This window comes from Trichoplusia ni, chromosome 3 (genome assembly GCF_003590095.1).
Source record: "Trichoplusia ni isolate ovarian cell line Hi5 chromosome 3, tn1, whole genome shotgun sequence".
Taxonomy (NCBI): domain Eukaryota; kingdom Metazoa; phylum Arthropoda; class Insecta; order Lepidoptera; family Noctuidae; genus Trichoplusia; species Trichoplusia ni.
In genome coordinates, this window is record NC_039480.1 from 17821484 (window position 1) to 17841027 (window position 19544).

At 35.2% G+C, this 19544-nt stretch overlaps 1 protein-coding gene and 3 non-coding genes across 8 annotated transcripts; 2 read left to right on the top strand and 2 right to left on the bottom strand.

Annotated features, from left to right (window-relative positions):
- Window positions 1–157: 157 nt before the first annotated feature.
- On the top strand, window positions 158–19112 carry LOC113492221 (transmembrane channel-like protein 3). 5 transcript variants are annotated; one of them, XM_026869594.1, is made up of 15 exons: window positions 158–250; window positions 1073–1207; window positions 4320–4494; window positions 5695–5845; window positions 6297–6536; window positions 6946–7094; window positions 7344–7494; window positions 8311–8549; window positions 8973–9090; window positions 9560–9669; window positions 10239–10431; window positions 10806–10900; window positions 15252–15410; window positions 15739–15872; window positions 16257–19112. In XM_026869594.1, exons 1-15 carry the CDS (start codon window positions 244–246, stop codon window positions 16514–16516), a joined length of 2316 nt encoding a protein of 771 aa, XP_026725395.1. In that variant the 5' UTR covers window positions 158–243; the 3' UTR covers window positions 16517–19112. The 5 variants fall into 5 exon arrangements, with proteins under 5 accessions (XP_026725395.1, XP_026725393.1, XP_026725394.1 ...); XM_026869592.1 differs by lacking the exon at window positions 158–250 and adding an exon at window positions 252–291; XM_026869593.1 differs by lacking the exon at window positions 158–250 and adding an exon at window positions 252–291 and having other exon boundaries at window positions 5695–5842; window positions 6294–6536.
- LOC113492415 lies at window positions 4800–4916 on the bottom strand. Its single transcript, XR_003400501.1, has one exon. It is a non-coding gene; the product is annotated as a U5 spliceosomal RNA (small nuclear RNA).
- Window positions 7849–7965, bottom strand: LOC113492417. Its single transcript, XR_003400503.1, has one exon. It is a non-coding gene; the product is annotated as a U5 spliceosomal RNA (small nuclear RNA).
- LOC113492416 lies at window positions 13510–13627 on the top strand. The gene has a single exon (XR_003400502.1). It is a non-coding gene; the product is annotated as a U5 spliceosomal RNA (small nuclear RNA).
- Window positions 19113–19544: the final 432 nt, after the last annotated feature.

The window sequence follows — 19544 nt, forward strand, 5'->3', positions numbered from 1 at the left end:
ATCGCGAGACGAACTAGTCGGGAATTCCCGAAAATACGCGTGAGTTGAGTTATAATGTTGAGCATCAGAATTTTACGTTCCAAAACCACACAATGAATAGTGTTTATGTTTTTGACAGTACCTAATGTCAAATTGACACCGACAGAAATGACAGATCACAGATCATGTCTAATGTTTTGTTGCCTCCCTTCTCAGTAGTTCTCAGTTTATTTTCTTTTGTGCTAGAACACCAGTTTATTTCATATGCAAGGTATATAAGACTGATATGGATAGGAATGTTTAAACTCCAAGGTCAAAGTTATTTGAGATTTAAGGGTTTTTTTTTTAATAAGATGTACAGTAATCATTCTACTGTTTGTTTATCTTTTGTGTTCATCTATTTATTTATCTTTGTTTACACGCTATAAGTGCGAAAAAAATTGTTTATCTTAGAGATTTTATCGTATCCTGTATATGTGTAGACTACATACGATATATTTGCGTTTTCATTTTAAATTATTTATGAGTCATGTTTTGCAAGGTGTATTGAAGTCAAAATTTACAAAATTTAAAATTATTTTCATTATAAAACAAAGTTAATATTTATAAAATATTAACTGTTTCATGTCTAATATACGAAAAATATTTTAAAGATTAATTAACATGACTTCAATAAAAATGATAATGTTGTGTAGCACAAAATAAGGTCCTTGTTATTTATACAGTTAAAGACAAGAAAAGACAGGTATTTCCTAACTGATCCCTAGTTCATGTGTAAAAAACCCTTTGAATATACAAATAACTCCTAGTTACAAAAGATAAGCAAAATAATCATATTATCTTATCAACACAAATTATGTTTATATCCTGATCATTGCCTGATTGGTTTTATATGTTTTTGTTTCAGTTTCCTTATAATTTCATAGAGTCCACATTATAATTTATTAGTCAAAAGGTGAAATACCATTTATTTGTAATATTTTGAATACAGAAAAATATTGGCTGTCTATTAATATAATAAGAACTGCAAAATAATTAGTTTTATTTAAATAGTGGAAAATCAAGTTTCACATTAAATTTACTTGTGTATCAGATAGTGCCAAAATGGATGAAGATATAGAGGAAGTGGAAACCAGGCCTGCGAGCAGTCGCAGGAGTGTGACATTAAGGAACAATGCTGCCCGGCAGGTGGCTGTGAACTTCATGCCCTCCAGACAACTGCCATACAGTAAGTACTGCCAAGTTTTAATTGTCTTTATATCTGAATATTTTCCATGCCATACAATTGTATATTAGTTTGTCTACTTTATAAACATTGCATCAGCTTGAGCAATCTAAAAAATGTTTACTTAAATTTTCTGACTGAAGGAAGAAGATGGGGTGAAGATTTCTATCATATTTCAAATATTCATTTTTGTTCAGTCATGGGTGAGCAGTTACTGGTTTTGTGAGAAATAATTGTATGTAAATCAATAATAATAATACATCTCAAAGATCAGTTTAATGGAAAAAAAAACCTTTTAATTATGAGTCAGGCAATAGTCAGCTGTCTATATTGATTCTATCTTAGCTTTTATATATTTAAAACAATCCCAGCTATTTTACCGCCATCTTACGCTAACTTGACGCATTTTCTATTATAGTGTCGATAAGAGATGTCGCTACGTGTGTTGTAATTACTGAATATTGATTGAGGAAATTAAAACAACCGGCTGTACAATACCTAGAGCCTTTACATGGGTATATTTCAAACAGTTTGAATAGATAGAAGAATGGGATTTCCATAACGAACTGTATTTCCACAAGAATAGTCTCTTATTTAAAGGCTAAGAAAACTTGTCTGCTAAGCTAACAAGTCCATTCAGTTTGTATACAAAGTTTAGGGTATTTTTCTACAAGTCTAGTCGCCCTGATAACAAAGAGGAATGTCAAAAAACACAATCATTAGTTTGTCCGGCTGAAAACGCGACTAAACAACTTAACAACCACTTATTTTATCTGGTAGCATAAAAAAAAATATTAAACTTTATATGTATATCGACAATTAATTACCCGACTACGTGAGAAGTTGAGTTGATAAAATAAACAAAAATCATTTCAGTGAAAGCTTCTTCAAATTCTTCTCCAAATAGTCTAGTAGACAAATGAAAACTAGAATAAAGACTAACTTAATAAATCTGTTTCCCGGAGAACGGCCCGATTATTATCACTACGAAACTGTTTTACAAAACTATTGCAAACCCTATAGGTGACTTTTAAGCGAAGATCACCTACTAACAGAATAACTTCAATCTTTCGCAAAATAATAATATTCAAATTCTACTTTTTGATGAGACGAAATTTCAAATTTGTATCACCAGCACAGTTTACAAAGGGCGCGCCCCTTTAGTAGGCGGTACTTCAATTATCACTTAATAAGGGTTTATTACTGATATAAGTGTTACAAACGAAGCTAGTTGTTAACGACCACTAATTATAATGATAAACGTGCTCGCCAACTAGACTGCAACATTGTAATTTATATCCGTTGTCGCTGTCAAGCGATAAAGAAGTGTATGCCTAGTAGAAATAAAGCGATATAAAAAATAACAAGTACCTTTTTATATGATATCCCAGTTGACCTAGTGGCTTAATTCAATTTTATACTCCAGAAAAGAAAAACGTGTCAATTTGGTGACCCGGAGTTCCTTTCCGCTACATCGGGACTAATAATTATGAAAAGGGCATAGAAATCGAAATAATAAGGTAACCTTGTTATTTTGATTTCTATGGAAAAGGGTCAATTTCGTTCAAAATGGGACGTCTAGTCGCCAGTCTCGAAAATCGTATAAAATCTAAAAGTTCAGAACCCCGACCGGAGCATCCAATTAGCGACAAATTTCAACACTAACCGAGTGACTAACAAACGTTACACCCTAGTTGACACGCGCCTTTATTTTAAGGCCTTAATAATTAGCTTTGTTTCATACTGAGTGCAGTCGGTATTACCGTGTTATAATGTTCGTACATTATTCATTTATTTACGTTCTATCCTGTCGGTAATGTGAGAACCAGTATGGAAATACTTAAGATTTTAAATATTAATTTGTACATGTGATATATGGACTTAGGTGTAACTTAGTGTTTAAATTAACTGTAATAGTGCTATGTCTGTGATTGCTGATGAGATTGAACTTCTTGAACTTGGAGCTGGTAGGTAATTTATTATAGTAATTAAAGTTTAAATATGTTATTTTCTGAATAAACTACGTTGATAGTTCTGTGGAATTCAGCTAGCAGTCTCGATCTTAGAAAAATAAATATATTTCATAGTAAAAATAATTGTTGTGAGTAATAAAGCAATTTTTATTCTTAAGTATTGTATACTATATATTTGAATAAGTTTTGAGCTGCCAGTTATCTATTTGTGGGGAGTTTACTGGTGGAAAAAACACGGTTCTATTTGGACTTGGGTAGAATTTTAAATTATTATTTACTATTTAGGGATACCTAATGTATAATTATAAGTCATAGTAATTGTAATAGTTTTACATACAAATATGTGGTTCATCTCACCTGCTGACCCTGCTAACGTTGTTTTGTTATTTACATAATATGTCTCTCCTTACGTACGTCCTAAGCGTATAAAAAATTGTGTTCGATTATCTAAAAACTATCGTAGAATCTGGTCCTAGTTCGATTCTTGTGGAGCAGTTCGATAGCAAATATAGACTGACTTTTATACACTACATTGCATTGTTTTGTCACCGGTAAGTTTTAAATTTGTCTGTGCATTGGCTCACAGACTACAGTTGCCTTCTTATCCTTATTGAATGAAAACAATCTCGGTCCATTTGAATGCGTTTAATGAATTTCATAACTCATAGAAAATTCTTATTTTATCAACATTGTGTTGTAATTTATGCTTGATCTATAATGTGATAATAATGAAGTGAATCAGACTATCCGTGCTGATTTGATTAGATTAGTGCTCTGATAAATATTATATATGGTACTATATGTAAATACTTATAATGCATAATAGTTTTATTAAACCTATTTTAGATTTATTTGCCCCAACAGGATAAAATGGTGCTACTGACACTTGATACAAACTTAAAACTGTTTGCTTCGTCTTATTCTCAAGTTTTAATAAAATTAATTACTCGATACTCATGCCCCTTATTGTAAACTATATTACATAACACAATGTGAAGACCTAGGTGGTAAAACTTGCCATAGCTGATAGGTTTAATCGTAGACCCTAAACAGCATGAATATATGAAGTAATGATACAAAATTCAGGCGCTCTCGTTCGCATGTTCATTACAAGGTCACGCAAACCTGATTCCACTTTTCAGATACTCTAAGACTACGTCGCAACAACTCCGAGCACAATGCTTTGCTGGAAGAGGTGGCGGCCGACGACGCGGACGCGCCCGACAACGCCGAGAAGCAGGCCGACATCATCGTGCGCGAGATGGAGCAACACAAGCGGCTCATGGAGGACGATCCCGAAGCTGAGGAGTTGAGAAGGTATGTGTCTTGAGTTTACTGTTTATACAATAGCCGCCGCGCAAATAGGGTTAAAGGTTAAAAAAAATGTTGCGAAGCGATCGCGACACTTATATTGCATCACGAAAAAGTTGTGACCAAATTAGGTAAAGCATACGTCAAGAACATAATTATGGATATTCCATCAACTAGTTTATCTTATAACTATTACGATATTTTCACGTAGTATATTATTTTCATAGTTTGTAGTTAATTCATTGACTATAACGTGAAATATACGTATATTGTAGAGTTTTTCAGCTAGGTACGATTAAATAGGTGTTTTAAACTTTGCCGAAGCAAAGTATTCAAAAAATATGATAGACTCATTTGAGTGTTCCCCTCCACGGAAATCTTTAGTAAAAGGCGAAAGATTTATGCGTTTTGAAGGGAAACCAGAGTTAACGTGAACAGAATGTACCGGCCGACCCAACCAAACCGCGGAAAATCTTAACACCGTCATTCAGAAACGGGCTCTCAATGCACAGTGACATCTATCGGCACAACTCGGAATTAACTCAAGCGGACGTGTTCAGCGGACACAAGCGCTTACGAACAAGATGGCGTCTAGCACCTGTCAAATAACGTTCATTTTTGATAGCGCTGAATAAATCGCTTGAGAACGCTTAATCTTATTTTCTTTAGTATTTGTATTTATTGTGTAAAATAAAAACCGTATTAAGAATTAAGGGCGTCTGGTTACTGAGAATACTATTTTTATACGACAGCTTTGTCGCCCACCTACCAAACTCAGTTACTATACTATCACCCAACTAAGACTTGGTCTGAAATACGGTTCTTTATTATAAGTGGTATGCCGCAAACTGTGGTCAGTTTTAGTGCCAGGTTGCATCTTGTTTTGTAAATGACATAAAAAATAATGCCAGAAATGTGAATACCTTTATTTACTAATAGGTACTTACATCGAATTCATTAATGATGCAGATGGGCTTTCTTAAATACCAATAAATGGATAATCATCTTGAAGAACGCGTTCGCCTAAAAACTAAATAGACGTGATAAATTACATCTCCCTCCCCGTTCTGATATTTTGTATTTTTTGGACCCCTCGCTTCGAGCCCCACCTGAATAATGGACAGTCCCTTAACTTTGTTTTTCCCTTACCTGTCCCTTGCCGGTTTATGGACTTTTAAAAATAAAGTTATTTTCCATTTAATTCAGGGAGGCACTAAGAGACTTACCGCAAGGTTTAACAATGAAGAGGAATGTTCGCGCCAAACTATCAGCGTCTGTCAGTCTCAGGTCTAAAGGCCGGCCTATTTCATTATGGAAACGAATGAAATACAGAGCTGGCTTCGCGTGGAAAAGAGTAAGTAATTTATTAAGCATTTGGTGTTTTAGAAGCATATGCCTCCTAAAGGTTCGCAGAACAGTAAGAATTATACATACAGTTTGTCTCGATGCAGGCTTTGATTGCTTCACCGGATTTACTGGAAGAGAGAACAGCGGGAAACAAAAAACATGTGTATAAATAAATAAGAGTTTGAGGGTATCTTTCTTTGTTAATTGTACTCACAAAATGCATTAAAGATATTAACTAGTAAATGTTGCCCGCGAGCTGCAAATCCAAAATGATCCGGGTACATAAAATCGGAATAAAACAATTTGTGTATCAAGTTTCGACCAAATAAAATCCGTTCGGTGGCTTTTGCGTTAAAGACTAACAAACATCCATACATCAATACGTATAACTACAAACTAACGCGCAAAAATATAAGTAGGATTGAACCCAAATCTCAATTTCCTCTTTATCATTCCAGATCCGCGACCAACTTCGCGAGGTGATATTCTCCTTCGAGTTTTGGTACGAGCCCATCCGTCGTATAGAAGGTCACTTTGGTTCAGCTGTGGGATCCTACTTCTACTTCCTGCGGTGGCTGTTTGCCTTGGACTTGTTCCTCACGATCCTGGTGGTGGCGTTTGTGGTGATCCCACAGATATTACATGATGACGAGAAGAAGGAGACAGTACAGATGACAGCGCTTGATTTTATTACTGGGATGGTAAGATTTGTTTAATTGAGTTTGTGGGAAGGGGAACTGAGAAAGGCTAGTTTTCATCTGCTCTAACAAAATTCACTTATTTATGACTTGAATTATTTTCTACAAACCGTGGTCCGTCGAGTTGCCCTGTTTTTAATGCATAAGGATCTTTGCCAACCTTACAGAAATAACTATTTTTGGGATATACATTTAGTCAGACATTTAGAAGTCTGCACCTTCTACATCAAATTTGGTTCTGCTGTTCGTACAATTCATCAGAACATAAATTTTGATGATATGTTACTACATATTTTGTTATAAGCTGAAGATTGAACTGTTTGTGTCTCTATAAATGTTACCCGTTATCCACAATAACAAGGAACACTTTGTATTGTTCGTAATATTATAATTATTTCGATGCCTTTTTCAGGGTGGTTTGACGGATTCTCTTCTGTTCTACGGCCACTATCACGACGGCGATATATCTACGAATTCTCTGCTAAACTACAACATGCCGTTCGCTTACTTCTTCACCATGGTCTGTCTGTATCTAATGTTCTTTGGAGTTTTGTGCTACAGGTGAGTGAAAATTGATAATCATCAGACAACCTTTAATTTTAAGGTTTAAATTAAAACTAAAGCCAAATATCAACCTTAATTACACAATTGCTTGATTGCTAGTGATATTTCTCTGAAATGCATTTGTGTTAATTTTTTAAATATAAGTTAAAAAAAAGCCCGTTTCAAAAAATGATAAGTACTCCAAACAACAAAACTTATGCCCTGCATAGTCAGTTTTAAGCGTAACATATTTGTCCTGGTCTCCAGAACGGCGTACTCGTACCGTCTGAACTTCATCGAGACGTCGGGTGGTCTGAGCCACGTGTTCGCCAACAAGGTGTTCTGCGGCTGGGACTTCGGCGTCGTCACGCAGGAGGCCGCCAGGCTCAACGCTAACAGCCTGTACAACGAGTTTAAGGTGATACCTCGATTGGTTTTAAATCTGCAATCTCGAGATATCGCAGAAAAGTGGCAAGGTGCGCAAACAAATAGGCAAGCACAAATTCCCATAATTCTATTCTTATAAAAATCGAGGATATTAATCGCTTGGTATTATTTCAGCTTAGTATATTTTCTTGCTGTTGTTAAAAAAATATGGATTTTTAATACACATAAACAATATACTCATTCTGTAGGACGCTGAAGTAATGAGTCATGTAATTTAAAATACATTGAAGCAGTATTCCACATTATAAGGGTGGTGAATCCTGATTGCCGATCTTGTTTATCGTATGTTGACTGCGGTGTAGCAAACATGTAAAGAGGTTTTTTAAACTTTGCCGAAGCAAAGTATTCAAAAAATATGACAGACTCATTTGAGTGTTCCCCTCCACGGAAATCTTTAGTAAAAGGCGAAAGATTTATGCGTTTTGAAGGGAAACCAGAGTTAACGTGAACAGAATGTACCGGCCGACCCAACCAAACCGCGGAAAATCTTAACACCGCCATTCAGAAACGGGCTCTCAATGCACAGTGACATCTATCGGCACAACTCGGAACTAACTCAAGCGGACGTGTTCAGCGGATACAAGCGCTTACGAACAATATGGCGTCTAGTAACTGCCAAATTACAGTCATTTTTGACAGCGCTGAATAAAGCGATAAAGTGCGCTGATTATAGTTTTAATTTTTGGGTGAACGTGAATACAACTTTACTAAGATTGTTACTGAGTGGTATTTTGATTTTTGATAGAACTTGAAGAATAATTTGAAAAGAAAGTTATTTCTTTTTTAGGAGCTTTTAAGCGAGCAAAGTCGTAAGAACATTAGTATATCTTGGGTGCGGAAGCTGGGCCAGTACGTGACCAACGTGTTGGTGAGCGTGTTCGTGGTGGCGCTGATCGTGGGCAGCGAGTGGGGGCTGTGGCTGCTGCTGGGCTGGGACTCGCCCCTGAGACACTTCCAGCTGTTCGTGTCTGCTGTGTTGACTGCCGTACTTACGATATGCCCGCTCATCTTCCATGTTGTGGTCAAGTGAGTTGTCTTATATTTCGAGTGGGGAATGGTTGTAATTCGGTAGATATTATTAAATGGAGAACTGTTGGACAATTTTGATCAGTTATTAGCAGCAAATGTTGACTGCCTTGAAACGTCTCGCTTATAATTAGTCAGACCTACGCCTCCGAACGTGCGATTTTTGTAAATTCACTAATTAGTAAACTCTTTCGTCTTAAGCAATACAATTTTCTGAATGCATTCGCATCAACGAAATTAATCCCTTTAGCCAGCATGCTCGTGACAACGGCGTGACAGTGAACTAACACACGAAGATCGAATGCTTGATAGATCCTATAAATTCTTTACATTCGCTTCTGATGCACTTCATTGACCACGATTTTCCCTGTACCTAAATATGTATAACAATGATACAAGTTCAGCTACCGTATACGTCGTTAGACTGGAGTTCTACAAGCCGCGCACGTCGCTGTACGTGTCGCTGGCGCGCACGTGGCTGCTGGTGGCCGGCACGCTGCTGCTGCTGCTGGTCTACTGGGCGCGGGAACACGCCCAGCAGGTAACAGCCCGGATACAGATCTAAAATATTCATAGCTATCTCATCATCACGTAAGAACTGTAAGGTAGCACCCAGTTCTCAATATAGTATATGATAAAAATGTGTATTTACATTCTCCAGTATAGACACTCTCTTTTTCTGTTCTTATTAAATTGTTTTTCAAATCTTATTTGCCAGCGACACATAACATAGCTTGTCCGATCTAAAAATACCCTTTTGACAAGTTGTCAAAACTTAGTGTATTTGATTTAAAGTGAAATTCAAGTTTCTGTTGAAACATTTTATGACAGCTTTAAAAACGTTTTTCTTAGGAAAACAGTATTTTCCATATATTTGTTATTTTTTTTTGCTTTTAAACTGTGCTGCAGATTCAAGAACACTATTTGCACCCTTATAAAAATATTTGTGTTACCCAAGCTTACCTATTTTCACAGCACTTATATTTGTTTTTGGTTTTCCCGTATTCCAGTGTTGGGAAACGTCGTTCGGTCAGGAGGCGTACCGGCTGGTGTTGCTAGACACGGCCGTATCTTTGTTTGTGTTGCCACTATTTGAGTTCTCTAGGGGCCTTATTTATCAGTGAGTTTTGTTTTTTCTTTATTTACTTACCTTATTTTGTGTGAAATGTTGTCATTATGATTTCTGCATTTTTTGTTGAGAGGAAATTATAATTAAGTGTAGTTGTGATTATTTGCTTACTTACTCTGTTGGCTCAGCGACTCAAATTGTGTCTTGGCCTCTGATACGAGAGAACGCCACCTTTATGTGAATCAAAATATCTTATATTAGCGCGTTCAAACAAACAAACAAACAAACTCTCCAGCTTTATATATTAGTATAGATTATAATTGTAAGAATAATATGTCGAACAAGTCGTGAGAAGGTAAAGCTTATTATAAAACATACGAAACAACTAAATTACTCCTATTAAATTAAACTATTTACATTTCCTGTTCTGTAAGCACAATTAAGAAAAAGTTTTACAATAAGCCACAAATAACTCCATGTAACTATGACTTCTTCATCTAAAACTAAGTAAGCAGATTTTGGTCTGAGAATGGTTTTTTATTATTATTTTAATAACTCTTTATTTATCCTATTTCTACAAGTTTAAACGTCATATAATTGCTCCTCTTCCCACATAACAGATGGGGTCGTTCAGAGAGCGCTCCAGAGTTCAACATAGCGTACAACTCGCTGACTCTGATCTACAACCAGACGGTGTTGTGGTTCGGCATGATGTTCTCCCCGCTGTTGGTAGTCGCTGTGACTCTCAAGTTCCTGCTGCTCTTTTACATCAAGAAGGAATGCGCTTTGAGGGCCTGTCAACCTGCTAGAAAGGTAAAATGTGTAGGCGATGTATCATAGTACAATTCGTTTTGAGGAAAAGTTGTCTAAAAGATATTCGAGATATAAGAGAGAATTTTCGTACAGCAGTAACAACTTACAACACTTTCAAAAGGCAGTTTAATTTAATGCAAAAATTCAAGCATTTTTTTGTCTGTGGGATTTTTCAAATAGGTTACCGCGATACAGGTACACAAAGGGCTAAAAAAAGGAATATGGGTAGGTTTTAGTCAGTAAGAGTCTGACACTTTCTTCATTTGATGATTTCCGATCCGGCAAAAGGCATGTAAATTATCTTATGACTAGAGTACTTAGTTCTTAATATTTAGTAATTGAGAGTACTTATGATTTATTTTGTGTGATTTCAGGTATGGCGAGCTGCCCAGACACAGACCGTTCTCTACATGTTCGTCACTCTATCTCTGTTCACAACGCTGTTTGGATTAGGCTCTCTGTTCTTCAGGTAAATCGATACTCTAAACCTGTTTTAAGTTACCAATCATGACGATCAGACGACGACCTCCGTGGTCGAGTGGCGCACGCACCGGTTTCAAGGTGTCGCTAGCTCTGAGGTCCCGGGTTCGATCCCCGGTCGGGTCAATGTAAAAATTCACATTTCTACATTGTCTCGGGTCTGGGTGTTTGTGGTACCTTCGTTGTATCTGAATTCCATAACACAAGTGCTTTTAGAGCAAGAGCCCGTGAACCCCAGACCTTCGTTATTTTATAAAAGCTGAAAGTTTGTCAGCGCATACTCCCAACCCAGGTAAGAACGATGGACCATTATGAAGTTTGGGTTATAGTGGCTTAGGCAGGTAAACGGTACTAAAGGTGTGTAAAATACCGATCTAAATTCGTCAAATAATAAAGTGCGATTTTTTGATATTATCTTCAGAATATTATAAAAAAACCCCCTTTTTCATTGCCAGACACTTCACATCGTGGCAACCCCTTGCCAGACACCCTTAATGTTCATGAAATTATAGTTTAACTTACGTTATAGTATAAAAGCTGATTTTTATATATAATACTTGGGTAATAAGTAGATGATGTTTCGTCATTAGCCAGACATTTTTTATAGTTCCAACCCCTTGCCAGACAAGCATGTAGGGTAGCTGTAGGAGCGAGCGCGAGGCAGTATGTATATGAGTGAGTGCGAGTGAGATGGCGAGTTAAGTCTACCGCGATCCCTCACTGCGCAGTTGTTATTTCTACTTTTTTTTTATTTATTTATTCAGTTAACACAGGTACACGTTATACTTATGACATAGTACAGTGTCTCACAAAACAGTACACACTGTTTGTCTGCGAGATCAAAAGTATATAAACTTATAAAAAAAACTTAAATTATACGTATTATTATATAAACTTATAAAAAAACTTAAATTATACATATTATTATATAAACTTATACTGCGCATGTATTGTTTAGTACTCAGTACATGTTTACATCAGCTAAAATAATATAATATAGTATGATACGTAGATTATATGTTTACAATTTGTTTATGTGACTTTTTAAATAAAAGTGATTTTGTATTAAAAATAAGTCATGGGTGATACATTAATTTGTGTTATTTGCAACAAAAGTAGTGGCAAAATAACATTATTTTCTGACGAGACATTGAAAAAATGTGAATTAATTTTAAAATTGCGAAAAAAACATAACCTTAAGTACAATGACATCATTTTTCCACGTGAATACACAGAGGGTGGCTATCACAGGGAATGTTACAAATCATTCACAGGGCTAATGAAAAAATATTTTACCTCAGAACCAAAAAATTCTCAAATTTTTAACAATTTAAGGTAATTGTAGCATCGAATGTCTTTCCTTAAGATGTTTTTAAAATTTACATAGATTATTAGTTAAATAAATCTGCGCCAAAAAGTTTATTTGCATGAGTCATTCTAATCACAAATCTCTTCTTAAGACATACAATGTTTGTCTGGCAAGGGGTTAGAACTATAAAAAATGTCTGGCTAATAAGGAAACATCATCTAATTATTACCCAAATATTATATATAGAAATCAGCTATTACACTTTAACGTAAGTAATGATATAATTAATATCATTCTTATCATTTATAACGAATATTTAATTAATAATAATTGAAGATAGCACATATTATTGTTTTAGTTGATGTAAGCATGTATTAAATACTAAACAATACAAACGCATCTCACTCGCACCCACTTATATACATACTGCCTCGCGCTCGCTCCTACAGCTACCCTACATGCTTGTCTGGTAAGGGGTTGGAACTATAAAAAATGTCTGGCTAATGACGAAACATCATCTACTTATTACCCAAGTATTATATATAAAAATCAGCTTTTATACTATAACGTAAGTTAAACTATAATTTCATGAACATTAAGGGTGTCTGGCAAGGGGTTGCCACGATGTGAAGTGTCTGGCAATGAAAAAGGGGGTTTTTTATAATATTCTGAAGATAATATCAAAAAATCGCACTTTATTATTTGACGAATTTAGATCGGTATTTTACACACCTTTAGTACCGTTTACCTGCCTAAGCCACTATAACCCAAACTTCATAATGGTCCATCGTTCTTACCTGGGTTGGGAGTATGCGCTGACAAACTTTCAGCTTTTATAAAATAACGAAGGTCTGGGGTTCACGGGCTCTTAGACCATTTAGCAACTTACTTTGGGTTCAGAACAATGTATGTGATGTTGTCCGCATTTATTATTTATTATTATTTATTAATCATGTTAATTTAATATGTGTATTAATAAGTATAATTGTGTTCTTCAATAAAATATTGCATTACCACACATACTGCAATATAAATAACAATTAAGTAAAAAGAAATCGATACGTTCAGCGATGTCTACCGCTTTATTCAGCGCTTTCAGACATGAACATCATTTGACAGGTATTAGACGCCATCTTGTTCGTAAGCGCTTGTGTCCGCTGAACACGTCCGCTTGAGTTAGTTCCGAGTTGTGCCGACAGATGTCACTGTGCATTGAGAGCCCGTTTCTGAATGGCGGTGTTAAGATTTTCCGCGGTTTGGTTGGGTCGGCCGGTACATTCTGTTCACGTTAACTCTGGTTTCCCTTCAAAACGCATAAATCTTTCGCCTTTTACTAAAGATTTCCGTGGAGGGGAACACTCAAATGAGTCTATCATATTTTTTTGAATACTTTGCTTCGGCAAAGTTTGAAATACCTTGTAATGAGTCTGCTGGCTTTAAACTCCAACGGTCCTAACTCCGTTTATTTACGTGTTTGACACGATGTTAAGCAATGTTGAATGATTCAATTTACGGATAAGTTGACTCGAAATCCTACATTCAGCATCGTTCTTATTAATTTGAAGGACTATGTTAGTTTGTTTGATTCAATAAAAATGGTCATTCTGTCTTTATAAAATACTAGCTTTTGCCCGCGACTTCGTTCGCGTGGAACAGTGACTTCCGGCAGATTTTTGGTTTTACTCACATAGTTCCCGATCTCGCGGGATTTTTGAGAAGTTCCCACTCCCGCAGGACTTTTTGGATAAAAACTATCCTATGTCCAACCAAATGCGTGTAACGAAACCATAGCGCGATCTATTTCGATCCCAACGCCATCTATCGACCATAGTGACAACTCGGATTATTTATCTATACTCCGTTCGGGCATTTTCTTTGTACTAAAAGTAGTATTATATTTTTTATATATTATTTTATTATTTTTTTCATACCTTTTTACTATTTATTTACTTTTTTCCGATGAATTAAAACAACATGAACCGAACTCGTGTAACGATCGACACCATTGCGCGTAGTACTAATAGAATTATCTATACTCCGTTAGAGCATTTTCTTTGTAGTAAAACTTTTATTATATTAATATTATTTTTTTTACACCTTTTTACTGTTTATTTACATTTTTCTGATGGATTTTCCGATAAATTAAAACAATAACATGAACCGAACACGTGTAATGACACCATTGCGCGATTAACGCCATCTATCTACGGAGCATAGGAACAGCTCGACATTTGACCAATAGATGGCACTATTATATAGTATGTCCGTAATAAATTTTATTTTTTATTTTTATTTTTTGTAATAAAAACTATCCTATGTCCTTTCTCAGGTTTCAAACTATGTCTGTACCAAATTTCACACAAATCGGTTCAGTAGTTTAGGCGTGAAGAAAAGACAGACAGACAGACAGAAAGACAGACAGACAGAAAGACAGACAGACAGAGTTACTTTCGCATTTATAATATTAGTTTGGATTATATCATTATTCTTTATCAGTATATGGTATCCAATAAATATGGGCATAATTATATAATTCAATCGAAAAGACTTCATAGGACTTAAATATAGTCTTAGAGTTTTAAACAATTTTTTCAGCGTGTTAATCCTTGATGGGAACTCACTTAAAGTTGTTGTGATTATTTTTATTAGAAAACAGTGTCTAAGGATCTTGAATGAAATTTTGAAATTCTGAAATGTTGTCATCATTAGTTTCATCATCATCATCATCCACAGCCTTTATCCTCCCACTGCTGGGCATAGGCCTCCCCTTTTTCGTGTCAATTTCTACGGTCCTGTGCTAGCCTCATCCAGACTCGACCCGAGACCTTTATAATGTCATCGACCCATCTTGCTCCCGGATTACTTTATAGTTAGTTTCATTAGTTTACGATTACTTTATAAACCCTCATAATACTTGTAATCAAATTTCTTGTACCTTTTCGTCTTCGTTGTTTGTATGTTTCTGGTAACTTAAAAGACTGTTTGTTTACAAAATAAATTAATAGATACTTATAAAACCTCTTTCTTCCAGAACATCATCGCATGCGTGCGGTCCGTTCCGCGGCTACGCGTACGTGTACAGCGTGGTGAGTGAGGGCGTGTTGCAGCTGCAGCAGAGACCCGCCGCCAGGAGCGTGCTGCTGTTCATCATCAGGCCAGGAGTCATAGGGTTCCTCATGCTGTTCCTCTGGTAAGTGGAGATTGGCAATTTTAAAAATTCTTGAATATCTTTGAGGTCTTCACATAGCTTATTACTTGTTAGTCAAGGACTGGAAAACAGGGAAAAGACCAATAGTAAAAAGTTTTTGGTTAGATAAGACCTAATGATTAAACACTAAACGTTTTTATTATAAGAAGTATTTTCTCCTCGCGGCGAAATAGTTGAGTTTATTTCAAACTAAGAATAAAAGTACATTTTAGAAATGGTTTATATTTTATTTTACGATCAAAACGAATTTGCCTAAATGATACCCTATGACAGTTGGTTGTAAGTAACACCATCTCCATGCTGTCCGCAGCGTGGCGGTGTACTACCTGCGCGCGCGCTCGCGGGCGCAGCGCGACATGGTGGCCATCCTGCGCAGGATGCTGCGGCTGCAGGCCAGGGACAAGGACTTCCTGCTCACCGCCATCGCCAACGTCGCCAACGGAGGTCAGTACTGCGGGACTCTACATGGAGTGGCAGCGGAAATAAGCTATAATATTTGCAATTCAATATAAGTAATAAAGAGAAAAAATCTAACAGGGCAGATTCAGACAGGACTCGAACCCGTGCTAGGTATGGTAGAGCCAGTCGCTTTATCGACACAACTGCCGAAGTCATTGATAAAGAATTTTAATTTGTTAATTGCATCGTGGCACGTCTTATGAGCAGACGTGAGATTAGCAGCGTTTTCTGCGTATTAAAGTAATGAAACTAGTAATGGTCTGAGTCATCTTTTAGACTAAAATTAAGTGCATTTACTAGTGTTGGCTAACTGTAACACAAGACCCCTACCAGACATCAGACAATATAAATCTTCCCAATCCTTTCCAGAATGGCTTTACAGCCCTAAGCCGGACGACGAGGGTCCTGACTCCCACACCTTCAAATACCTCCAGGAGGTCCGCAAGCCCTCCAACTCGGGCTTCCACTTCGACGCGTCGCGCCTCAGCCACTCCCTCATCGAGGGCAGGCCGCGGTCCTTCGTCAAAGAGAATCGCTCCTCCAACTATGACAGGAAACCTGATGATGGAGACACGGACAGCTCGTTCAGCTGGCAGGGGTCGAACAACTACCTGAATAGAAGCGAGTAAATAGCGGTAAGGTACAGAGTTGCGCAACTGTATAATCTTCTCATAAGCTACAGAAACATTGTCGCAACTCGCAATAAGGGTTAAATGACGTCATGTTGACGTTAAAGCAGCATTAAAAATATACTGTCAGATTACGTCATCAAAATGGCGCCCATGCTAGTATTTGCGGGTATTTTTTAACTGAATACTTTCCAGCTCAATTTTAAGATGTCTTTTGATGTTATTTTGCACATTAAATTTACAGGGATAGCAACTGAAAAGTTATAGGTATTTTTATCGGTGGCAATTAAATTTTAATTTATCAGACACAAGTAAGCAGGGATACGGCGTGTATTATATCTATTTCAATATACCACTTATCGTAAATTGAGGAAAATATTTTGTGAAAGAAACAAACTTACGGCCTATAAAAGGAATGGTGAGGGAGAGGAAAGGGGGTAATTTCGGTGCATATTGTAAAATATACTAATGGATGTTTTAATGCATCTTTTTATAATACGTATTTGTACATGTCAGTAATCATAATCACATATGAATGTTGTGGTTCTTAGATCTTAGAAAAACTTATTGAACTATTCTCTATTTGGTGTATGTGCTCAATATAGCTCTTAAAGAAATTACTTGCCAAAATTTGAATGTGTAAGATTTTTGTAGGTAATATACATATATTGTATTAATCATAACCATTTAAAACTAAATCAAAATTGGAAATCATGCTTAAACATATCATATAACCCTATGTATGTTTATTATATTATTTAGGAGATTGTTAAAGGTATTATAATCCCAGAAAATTGCTAACGAACAAGTGACGTCATCATATCTTGAAAAACAGTTTTCAGTTGGCGGCCAGGTACGTTAGCGATTTGTATGGGTTATATTTAATTTTGTTACCTCCTGTTAAAGCTAAGTACTGAAAACAATCTAATCATAAGGTTGTGAGTAAACTCCAGCATAATAAATAACTGTTGTATATTACAGTATATCTAGTATTTTAGTCTACGTACAGTCAGCAACAACAGAATTGTATGGAATGATACTGAACACCAATCATCATAGACATGTGTTTTCAAATCTGCTTAAGTGCTTTAATTTTAATTGCTGACCGTACGAAACTAATATTTTCGGACATAGTTCAGGATGCCTGCCGCCAGGTCTTAAGTAATATTATTGCTGGTCTATGTCTTGCGCTGTCACGCTTCCACAATCATAAAATTTTTACTTAAAGACATGGTGGCAAACCCACAGGTAAGTAATTTATTTTGCCAGTTTTTTTCGCTGTCTCATTAGAATTTCAATAAAAAAATGGTGGTAAAAATGGTGCTAAACTGCATTTAGTTTGGGATAAAATAAAATATGTACTTTATCAGTTAGGCTCTTTGTCGGCAAGGTAAAGCTCCGAAATTCGAGGACTTTAGTGCCCAAGCATGTACCTGTATACAGATAGAGCAAGACTCAAGTTTGAGTGTTGATTGACAGCGATTGTTTATTAAAATATATTATCGATAACATAATTACACAAGTTCTATTAAAAACATTGAGTTATATAAACAAATCCCTTCTGTTTATGAGAAGTGGTACCGATAAAATGTAAGGTCTATCTAGAGGCTACACTATGTATTTTAGTATTAAAAAAACTACTCAGTAAATCCTGAGAACGATAATAATAAAACTAAAACTTTTGTATATATTAATATATTGATACACAATATATGTAAGTATAAGTAAAGTCTTCCAAAATGTAAAAATAAAACTATTTCAATTATATGTGTTTGTGCCAAATTATAATTGTCGTGCTTCCGTATTTATTATTATATAGTATTAATTTTGTGTTGTGTTCGTGAAACCGATGTATTAATCATGCATTTATGTTTAACTAGATTTTTTTTATCATGGCTATTGTTTGTACTTCTAGTGATGACCAGCACTCCATACTAATATACTTTTTTACTCGATTAGTTTCGATTCTTATACAACAGTAGTCAATCTTAGTTTGTGTTTCTATTACAGATATTAAATAAATAAACGACTGATATACGAAATTCTTTTGGTAATTTTATTTGGTAATATTGGTTGTATTTTTACATTAAATTTTAGTCACTAAGTTTATATACAAAATTGTAAAAGAATACTACTTTGACAAATGGAGTAAGGGTTTATCAAAATCTGGTGACTAGTATTGGTTCTGCCGTGAAAGCATAACTTACAAATATTGTTACTTTCGCATTTATTATATTAGTATAGTAACCAAGAGGGTGCATATACCTTTATAATCTTATTTTGACAAGCTTTATGATTTAACATTTCCTATTTTTTAAGTTCCTAATTTTCTAGAGCATTATTTTTATTTCAGTAAGACTTTTAATATAAGCGGTTTATGTATTATTTTCAATTATTGTCTTCCTGGATTCCTAAGAACGAAAGAATATTTAGGCTATATTTTAATAACTTATTACCAGTAAGATAATTGCACATTTTGAGATTTTAATCAGCCGATAACTCACTTTATAAATGGCGTTCTCTCTCTTATATTCTGATTTAAAAAGTATCTAGGTACAATGTAAAATTATGTAAATAAAGTCTTGTAAAACAAAAAGAATAAAAAAAAAACAGGAAAAGCTAAGTAATTACAATAAGAAATAAGTTATTTAACTTGTACATAAGCCATCTAAATGAATAAGAACACCAAAAATAAATACAAAAAAAAAAATCTTCTGGAATTGAAACATAAACATGGTTTATGTATTATATTTGTCTGAGTGTTAAAAATAATAAAAATTGTATTTAAAAAGTATTTGAAATAGAAATATTTTCTGAAATTTGCTCTAAACTTATGCCCAATGAAAAGTAATAATATGTGCTTCAAGTCAATTTCTATTTTATAAGAATTTATTATGCATTTATGTTTCGTAAGATTTTTATAATGAGATTTATTTGTTTTTGTATCAATTGTATGGTTCTAATAGAAATTAATTATGATTAATAAATGATATCAATTTCATATGTTGTTCATTATTTTATTTTATTA